General features: G+C 51.3%; 1 protein-coding gene across 6 annotated transcripts in view; it reads left to right on the top strand.

Annotated features, from left to right (window-relative positions):
- The window catches only part of mlxipl (MLX interacting protein like), a 273904-nt gene that overhangs the window by 144566 nt on the left and 106151 nt on the right, over positions 1-23187 (top strand). For all 6 annotated transcript variants that reach the window (XM_085964155.1, XM_085964156.1, XM_085964158.1 and 3 more), the window contains one exon: positions 1273-1909. In XM_085964155.1, the coding sequence (XP_085820281.1) occupies positions 1273-1909 (637 nt within the window). The remainder of the gene's footprint in view (positions 1-1272; positions 1910-23187) is intronic.

The raw sequence follows: 23187 nt of genomic DNA, 5'->3' as shown, positions 1-23187 counted from the left end.
TGCCTTCTCCTGCAGTAATTCCATTACTGTAAGCGGGATACCCTCCAACATTACCCGAGTCCTCTCCCTCTGCAGCAAGAAGCAGTTCCTGCTCCTGAATGTTCTTTCAGGCACCAGATTTTTCCAAGTGCTTGTGGGGAGTCAGTGTATGGAGACTGTGGCGGAGTTAGTCCACCATGGCAGCACACTCTGCTGGTTTATGTTGTCTAATGTGAAGGAAGTTATTATTGTGGGTTGGGATACACTGGGCTGTTACCAAGGGGCTCACCAGCAGCTTTCTATATGTAACGTCTCACATCTACTTTCCCCCTCCTGGTGAGGGCATTAGAATTCTTTCTGCATGTGCCCATGTCCCGTGGACAGTGCTGCTGCAGTTCATGGCCTTTGCCACCTCTTTCCAGAGCCTTGAGATCATTCCTTCCCTGGCAGCGAAAATGGACCACCCTCCCTGGCTGAGCCTCCTGCAGCAACTGGTGAGAGCAGGGCGCCCGCAAGCGACCCTCCACCTGACCTGGTGCAGGTTCGCTCTAGGTAGCACCCCTTTGACCTTCAGGCACTATTAACTTTCTGACTCTCCAGGATTGCTGGAATGAAGTGGCAGGGTTTGCCAGTGGAACACTCTCTCTCTCGAGCGTTGACTGCAGCAGCTTCTCACTGTCCCAAGATGCAATGTTCAAGCGCCAACAGCCATTAAATCTGAAACACAGCTAAACTCTGAGGCACACAGCCTCATTAAAATATTTAAATGACGGACCCGCCTCCGGAGAGCAGGTTAGTCACCTGTCCCCCAGCCAGCCTCTGTTAAAACCTGGAAGCTGGAGGCAGGTTGGTGTCATGGTTCCCATTTTTGAAATTTTAACCTCCTCCCCCCGCCCCTCCCGCCACTGCCTGTCTTGCGGGGGCTAATATCACCCCCTAAGCCTCACCTGGAGTGCATACTTCCTGTTGATTCCTCAGCTCCCTAAACCTATGTAATTCTGTACAAGTTTCTCAATTGATTTTTAGCAGGTCTTTAACAAGCAAAATCTGTTTTCTGTTGTTGCATATTTCTCTGGAGCGGTTTTGGATGGGAATGATATAAACCGAGGCATCACTGCTGTCAACTGGGATGGCACCCTGTTTGCACACATTTACTGTATCGATAAATTAATGCACAGAGGAAAATACAGCTGTTGGGCGGGGCATTCGGGTAGTGGTTAAATATTGAAAGCCACTCAGTTATTCTACCATTGAACTGAGCAAGTTGTTGTATGGTTTTCTCTTGACCCACAGGCAGATGTACTCTCAGACCATGGGCTCCGACTGGGAGGGGCCATTCCTGCTGCCACAATCTCCAATGAGCTTCTTCATGGCTCCACAGTGCCTTCAGGGATTATCGACAGTCGGAGTGCTATGTTTTCTGGATCAAGGTTCCAGTCACCAGCATACTACCAACAGGGGGCAGGGTATCTACTGCCAGAAAGCCTCACAGCTCAGCCATCTTGCATAGCTTCGTACTGCAGCACAATGGTGTCTGCTCCAAGTGCTACAATCAGTGAGCAAGAACCATCATATTGTTCAGTGCCTCCTCAGAATCCAAAGTCCATATATGGAACTAATGTGTGTCCCTCAGTGAGTGCTCACCCTGCTCCCACACTTTTTAACCAGCACGTTTCAGCACTGACCATTCCTCCATCCGTGCTACTGTCTCCTCCACCCACCAGCCCATTATCTTCCACAACAACCTCCTCTGATCAGCTGATGGCTCCTTTGCAGCAAGTCCCGGGTTTCGCTTTGCCCAAAGTGCAGTTGCTAAGGTCAGGGTCAAGGCGGAAACACAAGACTGTGAACCCAGAAGTGGAGTCATCCTGCATGTTACCCTCAGCTGCGTCTGCGCAGAATCTTGACCTGACCCAGCTGCCCTCAGCAGGTAAACTAGTCACCTATCTCAAATAACGATTTAATATTTAATATTCAAATATACTGTTCAAAGTACTTACAGGAAACTTTGTGATATCCGGCACCAACGGGACCGAGCTGTTGCCGTCCCATCAAAACTGCCGGACAAACCAGCGCTAATGTTAAAACATACGGAAGCTTTTGAGCTCCGTATCTAGCAACAAACCCAACAGCTTCTAAACAATCGGCCGTAGCTTGCAAGCGTCTCTGTAGCTAAGCAACAGCTTTAGCTAGACCTTGCAGAGCCTGACCAGTGGAAAAAAAAGCAACGAAAAGAAAAAAAACTTACTGAACCGACTCCTGAATTTTGCCGGTGGCTCGAGCATTCCGGACAGTTAACCTCCGGATAAACCAAAGTTTCCTGTACATAATTCTAATAAACATTGCAGAGTATTTTAAGCTGGATTACCGGATAGGGGGCTCTACGTTGTGCTTTGATGAAACTGTGGCCTCCTATTTCAGCATTAGCCATTAGTACCTAGCGCGGCGTCATTTTAACTATATTCTTCAAATACAGTGGTCCTGTAAATGGGAAGGATCCTCCACAGGTTGCACCAGAGATCGGCCCCATGGGTCGAGTTTCTTCAGCACCCATCACAGGCAGGTTCAGTGCGACAAGCACATGACCACCATAGAACGCATGGTGACCATAGCATTTCCCACACGGCACGGGTCCTCAACCACCTTCAGTATTGGTGGGAGGGGCACCGATTCCTCAACCTACCACTCATTCTGTTTGGACCTTGGTTTCAGGACATCTTTGACCTCACATTGGTCCCTCCAAACCACCTTCAGCCAGTTGAGGATCTGTGACCTGGGGCCCTTAAAGTGCTGGTCTGGTGCCTCATTAGACTGGGGAGGTGCAGGTTGCTCCAACCCTTAGCCGGTGTCAGCTGGCATATTTGGGGCTATGTCTCTACTTTTGCTCCTGCAAATTATTTATATAAATGAATGTGCTGCAATATTTTAGCTTGCATAAATTTGATAGAGCATGATGTTTTGTTGACCAGTGAGCTAAGAATCTTAGATAAATTCCAGTATGAAGTTTATCACAAACGGGATCATGTGTTAGACCCAGGCTACGTTATCTCAGTAAGACAGGAAGTGAGAGATTCAGGTTTCAGCTTGTTAGCTGTTTAACTGGGAAAAGTGGCAGTGGAGGGCAACTGGATTTACACAAGGACACAGAATGTCTCTGGGTCCACCATCAACAGGAGGTGGTAGTGCGCCATTGACCAGGCTGGCTGAGACCTGAAGGACACGGGTCCCAGACTGGACCTATGTCAGTTGGTGAGGAAACCAACATGAGACAGCCCTCGTCAGCCTACCTGTCGCACAAGTCTGTTCACGATAGCACTATACGTACTCTCGTCTCCGTCATGTAGTGTGGCATTACCGCTATGCTAAATGGGACAGGCTACTGACAGATCAAAAGGCGTTTGATAAAGTGCCACATAATAGACTGGTTAGCAAAATTGAAGCCGATGAGGCTTAAAGGTACATAGAGTCAGAGAGTTATACAGCACAGAAAGAGGCCCTTCGGCCCATCGTGCCTGCACCAGCCATCAAGCCCTGTCTATTCTAATCCCATTTTCCAGCACTTGGTCCGTAGCCTTGTAAGCTATGACATTTCAAGTGCTCATCTAAATGCTTCTTGAATGTTGTGAGGGTTCCTGCCTCTACCACCTGTTCAGGCAATGAGTTCCAGATTCCAACCACCCTCTGGGTGAAAAAGTTTTTCCTCAAATCCCCTCTAAACCTCCTGCCCCTTACCTTGAAACTATGCCCCCTGGTTATTGATCACTCCACCAAGGGGAAAAGTTCCTTTCTATCTACCCTATCTATGCCCCATATAATTTTGTACACCTCAATCAGGTCCCCCCTCAGCCTTCTCTGCTCTAAGGAAAACAACCCCAGCCTATCCAGTCTCTCTTCATAGCTGAAGCGTTCCAGCCCAGGTAACATCCTGGTGAATCTCCTCTGCACCCTCTCCAATGCAATCACATCCTTCCTGTAGTGTGGCGACCAGAACTGCACACAGTATTCCAGCTGTGGCCTAACTAGCGTTTTGTACAGCTCCATCATAACCTCCCTGCTCTTATATTCTATGCCTCGGCTAACGAAGGCAAGTATCCCATATGCCTTTTTAACCACCTATCTACCTGTCCTGCTGCCTTCAGGGATCTATGTACATGCACACCAAGGTCCCTCTGATCCTCTGTCCTTCCTAGGATCCTACCATTCATTGTGTATTCCCTTGCCTTGTTAGTCCTCCCAAAATGCATCACCTCACACTTTTCAGGGTTAAATTCCATTTGCCACTGTTCTGCCCATCTGACCAACCCGTCTATATCGTCCTGTAGCCTGAGGCTTCCCTCCTCGCTATTTACCACTCCACCAATTTTCGTGTCATCTGCGAACTTACTGATCATACCTCCTACATTCATATCTAAATCATTAATGTATACTACAAACAGCAAGGGACCCAGCACCGATCCCTGCGGTACACCACTGGACACAGGCTTCCAGTCACAAAAACAACCTTCGACCATCACCCTCTGCCTCCTGCCACTAAGCCAATTTTGGATCTAATGTGCCAAATTGCCCTGGATCCCATGGGCTCTTACCTTCTTGACCAGTCTCCCATGTGGGACTTTGTCAAAAGCCTTACTGAAGTCCATGTAGACTACATCAACTGCACTACCCTCATCCACGCACCTAGTCACCCCCTCGAAAAATTCAATCAAATTGGTTAGACATGATCTCCCCCTGACAAAGCCATGCTGACTGTCCTTGATTAATCCTTGCCTCTCCAAGTGGAGACTAATTCTGTCCCTCAGAATTTTTTCCAATAATTTCCCTACCCCTGATGTTAGGCTCACTGGCCTGTAATTCCCTGGTTTATCCCTACTACCCTTCTTGAATAATGGTACTATGTTAGCTGTCCTCCAGTCCTCTGGCACCTCCCCTGTGGCCAGAGAGGTTCTGAAAATTTGTGTCAGAGCCCCTGCAATCTCCTCCCTTGCCTCACACAGCAGCCTGGGATACATCTCATCTGGGCCTGGGGATTTATCCACTTTTAAGCCCGCTAAAACCGCTAGTACCTCCTCCCTCTCAATACTAATTTGTTCAAGTATATCACAATCCCCCTGCCTGATTTCTATGCCTACATCGTCCTTCTCCATAGTGAACACAGATGCAAAATATTCATTTAAAGCCTCACCCACATCTTCCGGCTCTACACACAGATTGCCACTTTGGTCCCTAATGGGCCCTACTCTTGCCCTTAATATACTTATAAAACACCTTGGGATTTTCCTTTATTTTGCCCACCAGTGTTTTTTCATGCCCTCTCTTCGCTCTCCTAATTTCTTTTTTAAGTACCCCCCCTGCACTTTCTATCCTCCTCTAGGGCTTCCACTGTTTTTAGTTCTTTGTATCTGCCAAAAGCCTCCCTTTTTTCCTAATCCATTCTTGTATATCCCTTGACTTGGCTTGTTGGTCCCACCCTTGACCTTTACGGGAACATGTTGGCGTTGTACTCTCTCGATTTCCTTTCTGAAAGACTCCCACTGCTCTAATGTGGATTTTCCTACAAGTAGCTTATCCCAGTCCACTTTGGCCAGATCCTGCCTTATCATATTAAAATCGGCCTTCCCCCAATTTAGAACCTTTATTTCCGGTCCATCTTTGTCCTTTTCCATGACTACCTTAAATCTCACCAAATTATGGTCACTGTCACCAAAATGCTCTCCTACTGACACTTTTACCACTTGCCCGACTACATTCCCTAGAATTAGGTCCAGTACCGCCCCCTCTCTTGTAGGACTTTCTACATGCTGACTCAAAAAGCTCTCCTGGATGCACTTTAAGAATTTTGCACCCTCTAAGCCTTTCACACTCTGACTATCCCAGTTAATATTGGGGAAGTTGAAATCCCCTACTATTATTACCCTATTATTTCTACACTTCTCTGAGATTTGCCTACATATCTGTTCCTCTATCTCCCCCTGACTGTTTGGGGGCCTATAGTACACTCCCAGCAAAGTGCTTGCCCCCTTTTTGTCTTTAAGTGCTACCCATATGGCCTCATTAGAGGAACCTGCTAAGATATCATCCCTCCTTACAGCAGTAATTGACTCCTTGATTAATATTGTGACACCCCCTCCTCTTTTACACCCCCCTCTGTCTCGCCTGAAGATTCTATACCCCGAAATATTGAGCTGCCAGTCCTGCCCCTCCCTCAACCATGTCTCTGTGATAGCAACAATATCATACTCCCATGTGTTCATCAACACCTTCAATTCATCTGCCTTACTCGCAAGACTCCTTGCATTAACATAAATGCCATTCAGCCTTGCCATACTCTCTTGTGCCATTACATATTTGCTCTGCCTTCCAGGCTGACTTGTTTTTTCCTCTATATTTGGCTGTGCATCACCCCCTACTATAGCTCCACTCCGTATCCCATCCCCCTGCCAAGTTAGTTTAAACCCCCTCCCCCAACAGTACTAGCAAACCTCCCCACAAGGATGTTGGTCCCGTTCCGGTTCAGGTGCAATCCGTCTGACTTGTACAGGTCCCACCTTCCCCAGAAGCAGACCCAGTGATCCAGGAAACTAAAGCCCTTCCTCCTGCACCAACTCTTTAGCCATGCATTCATCTGCTCTTTCCGCCTATTCCTATACTCACTAGCACATGACACCAGGAGTAATCCAGAGATTACAACTTTTGAGGTCCTGCTTTTTAATTTGCTACCTAGCTCCCTAAATTCTTGTTGCAGGACCTCATCCCTCTTCCTACCCATGCCGTTGGTACCAATGTGAACCACGACCTCTGACTGTTCGCCCTCCCCCTTCTGAATGCCCTGCGGCTGTTCAGTGACATCATTGACCCTGACACCAGGGAGGCAACATACCATCCTGGAGTCACATCTGCAGCCACAGAAACGTCTGTCTGTTCCCCTTACGATAGAATCCCCTATCACTATTGCTCTCCCACTCTTTTTCCTCCCCTCCTGTGCAGCTGAGCCACTCGTAGTGCCACGGACTGGGCTCTTGCTGCACTCCCCTGAGAAACCATCTCCCCCCAGCAGTATCCAAAATGGAAAATCTGTTGGAGAGGGAGATGGATCCAGGGGACTCCTGCACTACCTTCCTAGTTCTTTTACTTTGTCTGGCGGTCACTCATTCCCTGTCTGCCTGTGCACTCTTTACCTGCGGTGTGACCACCTCGTTAAACGTGTTATCTACGAAGATCTCAGCTTCGCGGATGCTCCTCAGTGACTCCAGCTGCAGCTTCAGCTCCGAAACGTGGATTTCGAGTAGCTGCAGCTGGAGACACTTCCTGCACATGTGTTCGCCCTGGACACCGAAAGTGTCCCTGACTTTCCACATATCACAGGAGGAGCACTCCACGCTGCCGAGCTGCCCTGCCATGTCCTAACCTTAACTTACTCCCTTTACTTCCTTTAAATTAAAGAATATTAAATACACTAGGGACCTTACTTCCCTTTAAACACTACTTACTCTAAACTAGAGACCTTACTTTTACTTCAACAACTGGACTGTAGAAATACTCACCAGGTCCTACTTACCAATCAGCTCCTTCCCTGGTTGTGACATCACTTTAGCGGTTTCACAGTTGTTGATGTTTGACTGCTCCCGCTCTTGGACTCTTTCCCAACTCACAGCTCTCCGGTGTCGGGCCTCCTCTGCAGCGCTCCTTTATAGTTGCTCCGCCTTCTCTCAGGTCCCGCTGCCGCTCCAACACAGGTCCGCCTCCTCCGGTGTCGGGCCTCCTCTGCAGCGCCCCTTTATGGCTGCTCCGCCTTCTCTCAGGTCCCGCTGCCGCTCCAACACAGGTCCGCCTCCTCCGGTGTCGGGCCTCCTCTGCAGCGCTCCTTTATGGCCGCTCCGCCTTCTCTCTCAGGTCCTGCTGCTGCTCCCACACAGGTCCGCCTCCTCCAGTGACTGCGTGGATGTGAAATAGGCTAAGGGACGGAAAGCAGAGAGTAGTGGTGAACAGTTGTTTTCCAGACTGGAAGGAGGTATACAGTGGAGTGCATGTGTGTAAATGCATGAAGAGTGGTTAATAAGGTTGGTGAGCTGCAGGAGCAAATAGCCACATGGGAATCTGATGTAGCGCCATAACTGAGACCTGGCTCAAAAAAAGGGGAGGATTGGATGTTTAATATTCCTGGGTACAAGGTATTCAGGAAAGATAGGGAAGGAAAAAAAGGAGGGGTAGCAGTTTTGATTAAGGAAAATATTACAGTGCTAGAAAGAGAGAATGTCCTTGAAGAGTCAAAGACAGAATCTATTTGGTTGGAGTTGAGAAACAATAAAGGAGCTATTATGCTACTTGGTGTATTTTATAGGACACCGAATAGTGGGAAGGAGATAAAGGAGCAGATTTGCAAAGAAATTACTGAAGTGCAAGAACTATAGAGTCATGATAATGGGAGATTCAGTATGGTTCCTGCCCAAGGAGGAAGGTGGCATTGCTGGATCTAGTCCTGGGGAATGAAGTGGGTCAAGTGGAGAATGTCACAGTTGGGAGCATCTCGGGAATAGTGATCATCGGGGGCAAAAATTGGGTCGCGCCCCCTTTGGGGCACTAACTTCGCTGGAGCACTAAAAGTAGCGCCCCTGCGCCCAAAATTCACTGGTAGCGATCCACGAGGGAGGCGGGGCGCTACTGGAAGTGCCCCGTCTCCCTCTTGGGGCACTGCGAGTGAATTTCGCGGCGCTACGTGCCGCAGTATCACACGCGCTGCGGTACTGCAGGCCTTTCTCCCCTTAGTAAAGGGGAGGGGCCTAGTGCAGCGCGACCCGGGGCCTAGCTGGGCCACCAGGGATCGGAGTGCCGGCAAAAGAGGAGTGCCGGGCTCACGGAGCGCTGGGGACTGCAACGGGGGCAAGTGCTGGCAGGCGGCCAGCAACAAAACTTGCCGCCCGGCACCACCCCTGCCGCAGGTAGGCCCCCCTGACCCTGTCGGACACAGCGTCCAGCGGTAAGTCATGGGGGGCTACCGAATATCAAGGCCGGGGCGCTGCACACGCCGACGACGTCATCGCCGGAGGCGCAGCGCCGCGGGGCGCTAACGGTTACCGCCACCGCTAACCTCCTGCTGAATTTCACGGGAGACATTAACAGCGCCGCGCCCGGGAGCGAGTTGCTTTGCGCTCTTGGTGCTAACGGGAGGTGCAAATCAACCACATTTTTCCCCCATTGTATCATAAGGTTTAGATTAGTTATGGAGAAGAACAAGGAGCAATCTAGAATAAAAATACTTAACTAGAGGAGGGCTAATTTCAGTGAATTGAGGAGGGATCTGGCCTGGGTAAATTGGAGTCAAAGACTGGCAGGCAAAAATGTAATGGTGCGGGTACAGTCTAGGTACATTCCTACAAGGGAGGGCAGCCAAAGCCAGAGCTCCCTGGATGTCTAAGGAGTTGGAGAGTAGGATGAAGCAGACAAGGCAGTATGACAGATGTCAGCTTGATAAGACAAGGGAGAATCGGGCTGAATATAAAAAGTACAGAGGAGAAGTGAAAAAGGAAATAAGAGGGGCAAAGAGACAGTACGAGAACTGATTCATGGCTAAAATAAAAGGGAATCTAAAGGTCTTCTATAGGCATATTAACAGTAAAAGGGTTGTCGTGGGAGCGGTGGGGTTGATTATGGACCAAAATGGAGGTCTATTGGTGGAAGCAGAAGGCACAGTGTATCTGGACACCAAGGTCTCTCTACTCATCTACACTTTTCAAAATCCTGCCATTTATAGTAAACTGGAGGTTCCTATCAAAAAGACTGAGTTCGACTCAGGTACTTAAATTAATGAACTTTAATGAAATCAAACGAGTTTAAACTGGAAACTGCTAGAACACATCAATAGCAGGTCTACTCTCCTTGAGGGCTCCACGAGGACTCGTCCTCTGATCAGGAGAGTGACGTTATGACGTCATCACGTTCTTCCCGCCATTGGGGAATCACGTGACTAACGGCCTGACGTCATCACGTTGAAACCGCGCTGTAAAGGTAACTAGACATTGTACAGTCAAACAGTGTAATTAAAGGTACAGGCACAGACAGTAACTACATTGCTGTTAAAGGAATTATGTACAACCGCTGAGTCCTTTGGTGGCTCCGCCACAAAACTGTCTTTCCATATTAGTCCTCCTAAAGTGCATCACTTTAAACTTCTCCGCATTGAACTCCGCCTGCCATGCTTCCGCCCATTTTGCCATCCTGTCTGTCATCCTGAAGCCTATAACTGTCCTCATCACTATCTACCACTTTGCCAAGTTTCTTATCATCTGCAAACTTTATAATGCTGCTCCCTACACCCGAGTCTAGGTCGTTTATAAAAATTGAAAAGAGTAACGGACCCAAAATGGTCACTTGGAGAATACCACTGCAAACCACCTCCCAGTCGGAAAAACATCCATCCACCACCACATAGAAACATAGAAGATAGGAGCAGGAGTAGGCCATTCGGCCCCTCGAGCCTGTTCTGCCATTTAATGAGATCATGGCTGACCACCCTTTGCTTCCCGTCACTGAGCCAATTTAGCCACTACACCCTTAATTCCATCAGCTTCCATCTTCTTAATAAGCCTCCTGTGTGGCACTTTGTCCAATGCCTTCCGAAAGTCCATATCTACAACATCTACTGCACTACCTTGATCAACCTTCTCTGTTACCTCATCAAAGAATTCAATCAAGTTAGTCAGGCATGATTTGCCTTAACAAATCCATGCTGGCTCTCCTTGATTACCCCATGCCTTTCCAAATGAAAGTTTATTTTGTCCCTGATAATGGCTTCCAGTAACTTCTCCACCACCAATGTTAGGCTGACTGGCCTGTAGTTTCCTGGTTTATCTCTCTCCCCTTTCTTGAATAGTGGTATAACATTAGCAACCCTGCAGTCCTCCGGCACTACTCCTGTATCCAATGAGGATTGAAAGATTGTGACCAATGCCACTGCTATTTCTACGTTTTATTTCTTTCATGCATCTTTGGATGCATTTCATCCGGACCAGGTGACTTACCAACTTTCAGTAATGCTAATGTTTTTAGTACGTCTTCTCTTTTTTTTATTCGTTTATGGGATGTGGGCGTCGCTGGCAAGGCCAGCATTTATTGCCCATCTCTAATTGCCCTTGAGAAGGTGGTAGTGAGCCGCCTTCTTGAACTGCTGCAGTCCGTGTGGTGAAGGTACTCCCACAGTGCTGTTAGGTAGGGAGTTCCAGGATTTTGACCCAGCGACGATGAAGGATCGGCGATATACTTCTAAGTCAGGATGGTGTGTGACTTGGAAGGGAACCTGGAGGTGGTGGTGTTCCCATGCGTCTGCTGCCCTTGTCCTTCTAGGTGGATGTAGGGGGTTTGGTTTGGGGTTTGTGTCTGGTCAGTCAGTCGTGTGTCTGAGCTGCTCCAGCCCCGTGCGGTTCGAATCGCTTCCCCTTTGGTTCTGACCACTGGACTTATTTACAAGTAGTGATATAGACAAACGAGACCAGTGGTTCGGTGCAAAGAAAACCAATGTTTATTAAAATAGAGAATAATTACTATGCAGAGAAAATCACTATGGATGCAGCAGAATTACACTTAACGGGGGAGGAGAAACGGACACATCGAGGGAAAATGACTAAAATGACACTTTAGCAATTCCCCTTAACTCCCACCCTTTACACCTATCTAGATTATCTTGTGATGGGACAGAAAATTGATGCTCACCAGTCTAGGATGTTGAAACGCCTGCTCCGTGCCCTGTTGCCTGCCGATGTCTTAGGTTTTCACCGCCCAAAGCAGAGATACCCCAGTAATTTAAACGTAACTGCGGGTATTCTACTTCCCTGGATGGGCTCTTCGTCGACGATCCTCTTGCTGGGTTGATGGTAAGGCAGGGCACCGGATGCGAGGCGGGAGAGAGAGAGAGAAATGGCCTCCCGAGGGACTAGTTATACCCTTCCTGGTAGCCCTTATCTCCCACCAGATCAGCTCATTTCTTTTGTCTAATCTGGACGTATTGAAACTCATACAAAAGGTACCGATCTCATCAGTGTTCCCCTTTGTCCAACTGGTTTTGTGATGGGGCTATTCCAGTCTGAATGCCCCGTTGATCGTTTTGAAGTACTTAGGTAAACAATGTTGACGTTCTCTAAACGAAGGCCTGAATGCAGCTGAGCTTGTCCCACTACATATTCAATGGGCTCTGTCTGCTCTTGATTGTTTGTGCAAACAACCTTGATGGCTTTTAATCAGAGGCCCGAATGCCACTGGGTTTGCTTTTAATGTATAAATGCAGAAGGTCTGTCTGCATTCAAGTTCTGGAAAGTTCCTTCTCACAGTCATCAGAATACAAGCTGTCAGTCCAAACTGAAACTTACAGGCTTTGGCCATGAGGCTGACCGCAGCCATCCTCGGGGGAGACATGAAATTTGCGAATCCTTTCAGTCCCCCCTAGGATACTGAAACTTGCTTGAAGTGTCCAATCAAGGGGAGCAAAATTTGTGACCCCCCACAAACAACCTTCCCCTATATTTATCTATCCACGATCCCCCGACACATACATTCCCCTTACTTAGAGAAAACCGCAGTGCACGGCAGGCATCTATCGATAGAAAATATGATCTGTTACAATAATCCAAGCACGGAGGGGGTCCAATACCCCTGCACTACTTGGGACATCATAAAACATAATTACAACACACAATCTTTAATAAAATTAACATCAGGTCAAAACCATATTTATTAAAAATAATGAACGGAAGGAACGAGCTTTATTAAAAATAACAAACGAATCTGCCATCACTCGGTAGTGATACGACACAAAGCTCACACGGGTGTTCTTCCACCCGGGCATACCGGTCCTTCCACAACCTTTTCGCTTTAAATTCTGCCCCGGGACCCTTTCTCCTACACTGGACACAAACCAGGTAGAGGACGATCCCTGGCTGACAGACTACTAAGATGTGGGATGCCATACAAATCCAGGAGGGGACCTCTATACTTTCAAAAACGTCCCACCAGGGTGGGGTCGTAATATCTAAAATGTCGGCCCCTATCTGTACAGTCTTCTGTTCCAAAGTGTAGAAGTGCTTTTGTGATACTAGAACGGCTTTTAATCTTATCGACCTCCGAAAAGTCAAATTCACGGAATTTATGAAACATCTCTGTTAATAGGGCTTGATACAATTTGGCAGTCTCTGCGGGGCACCACGCGGGTAAGTGTACCTCAATGAGGTTTAAAATCACCGAGGCCACCGCGTAATGCACCCCTTGATACAGCACCTGGTCTGTGGGTACTAGCCCCAGGCCGTTCCCTGGTCCCTTGGTGGTGACGGGGCATCCCTCTGCTACTGTCCGTGACGTCGGGGTCGTGGGCAGGGGCCATCGGGGGTGGGTCACTAGTTCAGTGGCATTAACCAAGATTGGGGAGTACGGGATCGCGCATGCGTCCAGGCGGGACTCCCAGTCCATCCCCCTCCCGTTATTTTGCCACTGGCTGTGGAAAATGATGGAAATGCCTGTGGGGCAGACTTTCTCTGATCCCCACATACAGACGTAAATCCCCTGATCTGGTTCCCACCATTTATCCCAGCACACACTTAACCCTCCCTGGGTCCCTGTAATGGTCCTGTGAGTGTCATTCCCTAACCTTTCCCACTCTACCCTGGGGTTCCCCATGTCTTTGCTTAACTTTCTGAGCCACCACCACCTATCCAGGGGAACATTCCCTTTACACGTCAAACATATTCTTTTGCCCACGGTGAAGCTAATCCTTGGGGTGATGATTCGTATCCTCGGGCACTGGAGGGAGGCCTCCCCATACGTGAAGCCGGTCTCACTAGAATACTGGGTCGAATTGGATCCCAGCCATCCTGGCCAGCTCCCCTCGTGGACATACGAGTTGATTTCATCCGCCTCCCGTAGACCACTTCCGTCGTGTGCTAGGGGCGCTCTCTTCCCCGAGCATCCAAAGATATGATGGTCCTCGACATCGCCCCTTCTCACGAGGCTCAGCCCGGACAGGGTGAGCAGGATTATGCCTCCGCACATTTTGAAATTCTGAAAAAGACATAAAAGCATCTAGCCAGGTTCCCTGGAGGCTCCCTGGCTCGGGGGAAGTGTGATCGGGTCCCGCGACCTCGGCTCACGTAGACAGCACTCTGGAACGGTTCCATACTTAAAAGTTATAGACTACCAGTTCCTTACATAGAATTAAATTAAAACACCCCAACTTAACCTTATACACATTACTAAACTTAAACAAAGCTATGTACATCTGCCGCCCGTCTCCGAGCGGCCAGCCTAATCTCTGTTAGGACTGTTGCAGGCTACTACCTGCGGTGAAGCTGGACTGATCTCCACTTCTGGTCCCTCGCAGCTTATGGCTGCTGGCTAGGGACCTCTGACTTTCGGCTTCTCCCTGACTCGGGAGGCCGCCCTTTTGAACGGAAGAGCGGTGACCATACTTTTCTAGGCTGGGGTGGCCGAGGAGACCTCCTAGGGAGTGCTACTGGTGGGGCTACCCTGATGAGCGGACCCTTGGCTCGGGTCACAGTCCTCGCTGGCTGGGGGCCTTCTCCCTCGGGTCCCTCTCCTCCCAAACCTGAACTGGGGACGGGCAATCCCTCGCCACCGGCTACCGGTGGCTGAGGGTCTTCCCCTCCAGGTTCAAAACTTGGTTCGGGGGCGGGGCCATCTGGTTCGGGCTCCTCCTCCTCGGAATCCCATAAGAGAGGGGGAGTGGTCTGGACAAAGTGCTGGGGAACTTCTCCCTTGACGCACGCGACTGCGCCTGCGTGTGCAGCCTGCGTGCGCGTACCCGCTGCGGGCTGAGGAGTTCTAACCTCGGGTTGAATCCCAGCTGCCTGTTTCCCTGCCTCCGGCTTAAACAACTTACATTGAATCACATGGAACCATTTTGTGCGCCGGGGCATTTTTACCGACTATGCTATAGGGTCCCATGTACAATGGCTCTAAATTCCCCACTCGGGCGTAGTTCCTAACCATCACTTGGTCCCCTATCTCCCACTGGTGACTCTTGCTAGGCTCGAGCAGCAACCGGTTATTCCGATGCTGCTTCCCCATGCTACCTGCTGCCTGTTCGTAAATCTGTTTCAGGCGCTCGAGGAGTGTTCGGGCGAATTTATCCCGATTTACCTCCCGAAGCTGCCCTTCAGTAAGAACTGGGGCTAGGACATGAGTGGAGGTCCTCATAACCCTACCGGTCATGAGTTCGTGCGGGGAATACCCTGTACTCTTGGACTGGCTGGCCCGGATCCCCATGAGGACGAGAGGCAGGACCTCCACCCATTTTTGGGACGGGCCCACTGTTTCCTTCCTCAATTTTTCTTTAACGGTGCGGTTCATGCGCTCCACAATCCCTGAGGACTGTGGATTGTGGGCTACGTGCCACTTCCCCTTGATGCCGAGCAGCATAAGGGTGTTCTGCATGACTTGGCCGGTGAAGTGGCTTCCCTGGTCGGACTCCACAAACTGGGGTAGTCCCCACCGCGAGAACACCTCTCGCACCAAGATCCTTGCAGTCCCCAGTGCTGTGGCTGTTTTACAGGGGAAGGCTTCCACCCACTTGGAAAACACATCTACCAGGACGAGGCAGTATTTGTAGCCTCCCTGGGCGGTGGGCAGGGGCCCGATGTAGTCGATCTGGATTGACTGCCAAGGTCCCTCTACCCTCCTAATGTTTCCCATGGGCACCTTCCTTCTGTGGGGGCCAGGGTTGTTTGCAGCGCACACAAGACAGCTAGCACAGAACTCGCGGACATCTTCCCAGAGTCCTGGCCACCATCCCGCCTGTTCCACCCGTTGCCAGGTGGTCTCAGGCCCGGGGTGTCCCGCTCCCGGACCCTCATGGGCCAGTTGAAGGAACTTCCTCCGGTGTTACTGGGGTACTACCCACTGTTCTTCTTTGAACAGCATGCCTTCCCTTATGGAGAGGGCCGCTGCGCCGTAAGGGCCTTCTACCTTCCTGCCCTCCACTACTGCGCTAATGACGGTTTTCAGGATAGGGTCCTGGGCTTGGACCGTTTTAAGGTCCGGGGCTAACACTACCCCTAAGCTCCCTTGGGTCCCATCCCTGCCTCTAACTGCCACCACGGGCCCGGACTCATACGGGTCCCAGAAAGTGCCTGCGCGTGCACCCTCCTTGGCCAGCATGTCGGCTTGCTGGTTACCCTGGCTGCGGGGTTCTGTGGAGGAATGGGCCTTCACTTTGTGGATGAAGACCTCGCCTTCCTCCCCTGCGGCTGCCAGGATTTTCTCCAGCAGGGGCTTTACTGTTAAGGGCCTCCCGTCGGCGGAGGTATACCCGCGACGGGACCAGATGGCCAGGTATTCCGTACACGAGTTGCAAGTGAACATGCTGTCCGAGCAAATCGTGTATGGGGTGGGGAAGATTTTGGGGTGGGTAACCACGTACACCACTGCGGACAGTTCAGCCTGTTGGGCGCTCATGGTGCTGGGGAGCCTGATCGCCAGGGCACTGTTTGCCGTTGGGTCATAAACTCCACAACCCGTGAGTCGTTCGCCAGCAGATACCATGCTGGAACCGTCTACATAGATTTCACGGCCTGAGGGATGTATCCCGGCCCGTAAACCTACGTTCACCTCCCATACCCCTTCTATGGAACACCGATGGGCTGTTCCAGGATATACCATATTGGCCGCGAGCTTTGGCTCGCAAAGACCCCTCGCCTTCAGATCCATCTGCGAGAGGAGGAGGGTCCAGCGCGCAATGCGTACACTGCTGACTGTCCCATCTTTAATCCTCCCGTCCAGAAGCATCTGGGTGTGTGTGTGGTGTGTGAGGAGTGTGATGGGAGAGGTGCCTGTGAAGATCAAGGATCTTTTCACAGCCCAATACGTGGCCAAAAGGTGCCGTTCGCAAATTGAGTAGCTCCTCTCCACATCAGTGAGTACTCTGGAGGAGTAGACCATGGGCCTTAGCCTGCCGTGCCGCTCTTGGAGCAGCACCGCACTCAGGCTGTCCCCGCTAGCCGCTGCCTCCAGAAAGAACTCTTTCCCCCATCTATAGCTCCTAGGGCTGGTGCGGTCTGCAAGTCTCCCTTGAGCTTGACAAATGCTGCCTGGCAACCCTCATCCCAAGACCACTCCACTCCTCTGTGTAGGAGTCGGAGCAAAGGGGCTGCTGTGGCTGCATAGTCTTCAATGAAGTCCCTGCAGTACCCCGTTAACCCTAGGAACGACCTCACACCTCTCACTGTGTTGGGGACCGGCAACTCTTGGACCGCTTCCCTCCTAGCCTTGTCTATGGCTCTCTCTCCTGCGCGGACGGTTAGGCCCAGGAATTTAACTTCCCGCTGGCTGATCTGCGCCTTTTTCGGGTGGACTTTGAACCCCTTACTCTGTAGCAGCTCCAGCATTTCGGCCAGTAGCGGGCCATGCTCCCCGATTGAGTCGGTAAACAAGAGCAGGTCATCCACATACTGCAGCAACTGGGTGGGCTGACTAAATTCCTTTAAGCTATCCGCCATACACTGGTGGAAGATGCTGGGGCTGTTATGGAAGCCTTGTGGCAAGCAGTTCCAAGTATACTGTTGCCCCTTAATAGTAAAAGCGAACTTATGCTGGTCCTCCCTCCTCAAGGGGATGGACCAAAACCCATTTGAAATATCCAGCACCGTGAACGTAGTCGCGGATGCTGGAATACTCCCGATGAGGTCGGCCACTGCTGCCACCGTGGGGGCGCACGCGGGGATATTGCTGTTGAGCACCCGATAGTCCACCGTGGCTCTCCATGAACTGTCCGGTTTTCTGACCGGCCAAAGCGGAGAGTTAACATGGGTGGCTATGGGCCTCAACACTCCCTGCTGTACTAAAGAGGACATGGCTGCCTCCATGTCGGGCTCTGCTTCTCTGGGGAAGTTATACTGCTTCTGGGGCCGGGCCATGGGGTCCCCGTCCACTCTGACCTCAAACCCGGTGTCCCTCCCGCAGTCGTGTTTGTGCGTGGCAAACGCAGCTAGGTTAGCCTGCACGAATGCCTGAAATTCCCCCGGGACACCGTCGACCATGAGCCCGAGGTTGTAAACTTCTTTCGGCTTCACAGTACACAGGGCCCCCTTCCCTTCCTTGCTCGGGATGACTACTACACCTCCCTCTTTACCCGTGTTGGCTCCCCAAAGGCAATGATTGCGGAGATCCACGAGGATCCCGTGGCCCACGATGAAGTCAGCCCCTAGGATCCCCTTTCCTCCCTCCGCTTCCCACCTCGCCAGAATGCACGTCCACTTGGTCCGGAGCGTGCCCAGGCGGATTGAGAGCGGCTTGGAGAATGCTCCCGCCTGTTCCTTACCGGTGAACCCCAATAGAATGTATGGGACCCCGCTAGACAGAGGTGAGGTGGTGGGATTAGCTGCGTGGATCACGGTGCATGATGCTCCCGTATCCAGCAGATAAGTCCCTTTAACCCTCTCTACCTCCATCTGTACAAGTGGTCTCTTCCATCCGTCATACCGGAGGTCACACAGGTAGACAGGCTGCGCGGGCTCCAGTCATTGTGGGGCGTCAGAGGGGGCCGAGGGAACCACCACACCGGTGGTGGCTGCTATTCTCTCCTGGTTGGTCATAAGAGATCGCATGGTCTCTAAAAATGACTCGATCGCAGCGGGAGCAATTTCCGTCTCTGCCTTCTGGGCTGGGGCTGTGGAGTTCTTTACTTTATTGTCTTTCCATGGATTTTTACAATCCTTGCGCCAGTAGCCGTCCTTCCCGCACCCGTAACAGTTTAACTTAGTCTGGGAGGGACGGTTCCCATCCTGGTGCCACTCTTTCTTATTCTGGCCCCCAGGTTTAACCTCATGGACTTTTCCCTTGGGTTGGGGCATCTCGATACCCCTCATATTCCTAAACGCTACCGTGAGCTGGTGGATCACCATTTTTTCGGTGGTCTGGGGGCTTCGGGGGTCAAACCAGGCCGCAGCCTGGGCTTGGATTTGGGGCAGGCAGTTTGTCATTAGACAACGGAGCCAGTGGGTCAATTGGACTTGGCTCAGTAATGTCCACGCTGACATTCCCGGGCATGCGCTCCGGTAGACTGGTCACAGCCAGTCTGCGAATGCCTGCGGGGACTCCCCTGGGAGCTGTACCGTTTTCCCCCCCCCGGGCGAACGGACTACCGTCATTGAGTCCCATGGCCTCCAATATCTCATTCCTCACATCCTCATAATCTTTCTGCCCCTTTTTACATTCATCAGATAGGGTCTGGAGGAGATCACTCCCCAGAGAAAACAGCAGCATCTTAGCTTGCTCTGCGTCATCGCAGTCATTAACGCACGCTGCCTGTTCTATCTCCCTGAAGTGCAGAGAGGGGTCTCCCTTTTCGGTGAGCTTGGGGATGTGGCTGACCATGGCCCTGAGCTGTTGGGTGCCATGCGGCACCACAAACTGATTTTGGATGGCCCCTGGGTCCTCATCATCAACGGGCGGGCCGTACCTCCGTTGTCGGATGGAGTACACTGGTCCTGGTCCCGGCCTATCTAGCGGGGCCCGCTGTGCTTCCCCTACCACTTCATCCTCCACCCCCCCTTGCTGCCAGAACTCCTGAAAGCTCGGAGCTATGGGTGGCAGCCGTCAGACCTCTGATTCCCTAGCCAACTTTGTTCTGGGTGCTGCCTGTGGGACGGTTCTGTTTGGGTTGCCGGTAAAGTCCGACTGGCCCGCCTTCGGGCTGATGAGGCATACCATGCCCTTCGCCCTCGATAAGGCCATGCCCAAGCTTTCTATCTCCTCCCTACAGGGCCCGTGATCTGCCTCCTCGAACCCCCGGTCGCAGGCTAGCTTGTATGCTGCCTTTACCTCCCTTACTTTCTCCTCCTGCTCTTTTAATTCTTGGGTGAGGTCGCAAATCGTGTCCTGCAGCCTTATCTCGCTGCCCCTCGCCTCTCTGACCTGGTATTCTAAGTGCTCCATCTTGCGCCTAGTGCTGGCTTTAATTTCAGCGGTCTGGTATTCCAGGCGCTCTACCCTTGCCTGATGTTCCCGTTGCACTCCGAGGGCCTGGGCCTCCAGGCACTCTACCTTTGCCTGGTGTTCCTTGGCCATTTGCCCTCTTTCTTGGCTTAACGCCTGAAGCGCCACTAGCACTTTCTCTTCCGCTAAAACCTTATCCTGCATTTCTAGGGCCAATTTCTTGAGCTTGGCAGCCTGTGCTGCTACAACACTGTCCAGCACTAGGACTTGTTTCTTGTAACACATTAACCAGACTGCCTTTTCAATTGCCCTCTTATGCTGTTTACTCACCGTCCACTGGGCGACGGCGTCTATGGGACGCTCGGCCTTTAACATAGCGCCCACCCATTTTTGGCGATATTGACCTTTCTGCGCACATAAGTGGACAACTTCTCTTCCATTGCGGTTTCTCCCTCCGCACCACTGTCTGTCATATCACATACTGTCGCCGATGGTCCTGCCGTGGTCGTCATTTCTGTAGCAGGTTTTGGTTTGGGGTTTGTGTCTGGTCAGTCAGTCGTGTGTCTGAGCTGCTCCAGCCCCGTGCGGTTCGACTCGCTTCCCCTTTGGTTCTGACCACCGGACTTATTTACAAGTAGCGATATAGACAAACGAGACCAGTGGTTCAGTGCAAAGAAAACCAATGTTTATTAAAATAGAGAATAATTACTATACAGAGAAAATCACTATTGATGCAGCACAATTACACTTAACGGGGGAGGAGAAACAGACACATCGAGGGAAAATGACTAAAATGACACTTTAGCAATTCCCCTTAACTCCCACCCTTTACACCTATCTAGATTATTTTGTGATGGGACAGAAAATTGATGCTCACCATCTAGGATGTTGAAACGCCTGCTCTGTGCCCTGTTGCCTGCCGATGTCTTAGGTTTTCACTGCCCAAAGTAGAGATACCCCAGTAATTTAAACTTAACTGCGGGTATTCTACTTCCCTGGACGGGCTCTTCGTCGACGATCCTCTTGCTGGGTTGATGGTAAGGCAGGGCACCGGAGGCGAGGCGGGAGAGAGAGAGAGAAATGGCCTCCCGAGGGACTAGTTATACCCTTCCCGGTAGCCCTTATCTCCCGCCAGATCAGCTCATTTCTTTTGTCTAATCTGGACGTATTGAAACTCATACAAAAGGTACCGATCTGGGCCCATCGACCTGGATGGCCGGTAATCGGTTTTAAACGCCTCATCAGTGTTCCCCTTTGTCCAACTGGTTTCGCGATGGGGCCATTCCAGTCTGAATGCCCCGTTGATCGTTTTGAAGTACTTGGGTAAACAATGTTGACGTTCTCTAAACGAAGGCCTGAATGCAGCTGAGCTTGTCCCACTACATATTCAATGGGCTCTGTCTGCTCTTGATTGTTTGTGCAAACAACCTTGATGGCTTTTAATCAGAGGCCCGAATGCCACTGGGTTTGCTTCTAATGCATAAATGCAGAAGGTCTGTCTGCATTCAAGTTCTGGAAAGTTCCTTCTCACAGTCATCAGAATACAAGCTGTCAGTCCAAACTGAAACTTACAGGCTTTGGCCATGAGGCTGACCGCAGCCATCTTGTTGTGCCCTGGATTTTAAACTCAGTCCAACCAGGGTTTCTTTAATAAACCAAAAGTAAATCCTCGGGGGAGACATGAAATTTGCGAATCCTTTCATGGAAGAGGCCGTGGGTTTGGGAGGTGCTGCCGAAGAAGCCTTGGCGAGTTGCTGCAGTGCATCTTGTAGATGGTACACACTGCAGCCACGGTGCGCCGGTGGTGGAGGGAGTGAGGGCTAAAAATTCAGTTGGGCGCCGTTTGGGGCGCCAAGCTCGCCTGGGCGCCGGAATTACCGCTGCGAGCGGAGCCACTTGCGCCATCCGGGTATTCAGTTTCTGCGCCCCAAATGGAAGTGGGCCGCTAATCGAGGCTTGGGGCGCTGAAACTGAATATCGGCGCGCTAAGGGCCGCAGCGCCACACGCTGCGGCACGGCACGCAGCGGTACTGCAGGCCTTCCTCCCACTGTTAAGGGGGAGGTGCCTGCAACAGCGCGATCCCCGCTCGCGAGTGCCGGCAAATGAGCCCGGCACCAAGGAGACGTGCCGGGCTCTCAGGAAACAGCCGGCAATGCCGCGGGGGGGGGGGCGTTTAGGAGGCCGGGGACGGAGGTGCTGGCAGGCGGCCGCCGAAAAAGCGGCCGCCCCGCACCTCCACCTTAACTAGCGCCACTACCGCCACAGGTAGGCCCCTGTGTACCGGTCGCGATTTGCGACCGGCGTTAAAGAGGTGGGTGCGACCAAATACGGTCATTGGGGCGGGAGCGGGGCGCTGCGCACACCGATGACGTCATCGGTGACGGCGCAGCGCTACAGGCTAATGCCGCCATTAGCGCCCCGCTAAATATCGCGGGAGGTGTGGCCAGTGGCGCTAAAGCCACCGAGTGCCCTCTTTGGGCGCAAACTGGTGGCGCAGGCCACTGAATTTCTAGGCCTGAATGTTTAAGGTAGTAGATGGGGTGCCATTCATGCGGGCTGCTTTCTCCTGGATGGTGTCGAGCTTCTTGAGTGTTGTTGGAGCTGCACTCATCCAGGCAAGTGGAGAGTATTCCATCACACTCCTGACTTGTGCCTTGCAGATGGTAGAAAGGCTTTGGGGAGTCAGGAGGTGAGACACTTGCCATAGAATGCCTAGCCTCTTACCCGCTCTTGTTGCCACAGTATTTATGTGACTGGTCCAGTTAAGTTTCTGGTCAATGGTGACCCCCAGGATGTTGATGGTGGGGGATTCGGTGATGGTAATGCCATTGAATGTCAAGGGGTGGTGGTTAGACTCGCGCTTGTTGGAGATAGTCATTGCCTGGCACTTCTGTGGCGTGAATGTTACCTGCCACTTATCAGCCCAAGCCTGAACGTTGTCCAGCTCTTGTTGCATGCGGGCATGGACTGCTTCATTATCTGAGGAGTTGTGAATGGCACTGAACACTGTGCAGTCATCAGCAAGCATCCCCATTTCTGATCTTATGTTCAGGGAAGGTCATTGATGAAGCAGCTGAAGATTGTTGGGCCTAGGAGACTGCCCTGAGGAACTCCTGCAGCGCTGTCCTGGGGCTGTGATGATTGACGTTCTAGCACCACAACCATCTTCCTTTGTGCTAGGTATGACTCCAGCCAGTGGAGAGTTTTCCCCCTGATTCCCATTGATTTCAGTTTTACTAGGGCTCCTTGATGCCAAACTCGGTCAAATGCTGCCTTGATAT

Source organism: Somniosus microcephalus, chromosome 22, assembly GCF_052327205.1.
Source record: "Somniosus microcephalus isolate GS21.2 chromosome 22, FLI_Smic_1.0, whole genome shotgun sequence".
NCBI classification, from domain to species: Eukaryota; Metazoa; Chordata; class Chondrichthyes; order Squaliformes; family Somniosidae; genus Somniosus; species Somniosus microcephalus.
The sequence above is the reverse complement of the archived record's forward strand: the minus strand, read 5'-3'. Positions and strand labels throughout refer to the sequence as shown.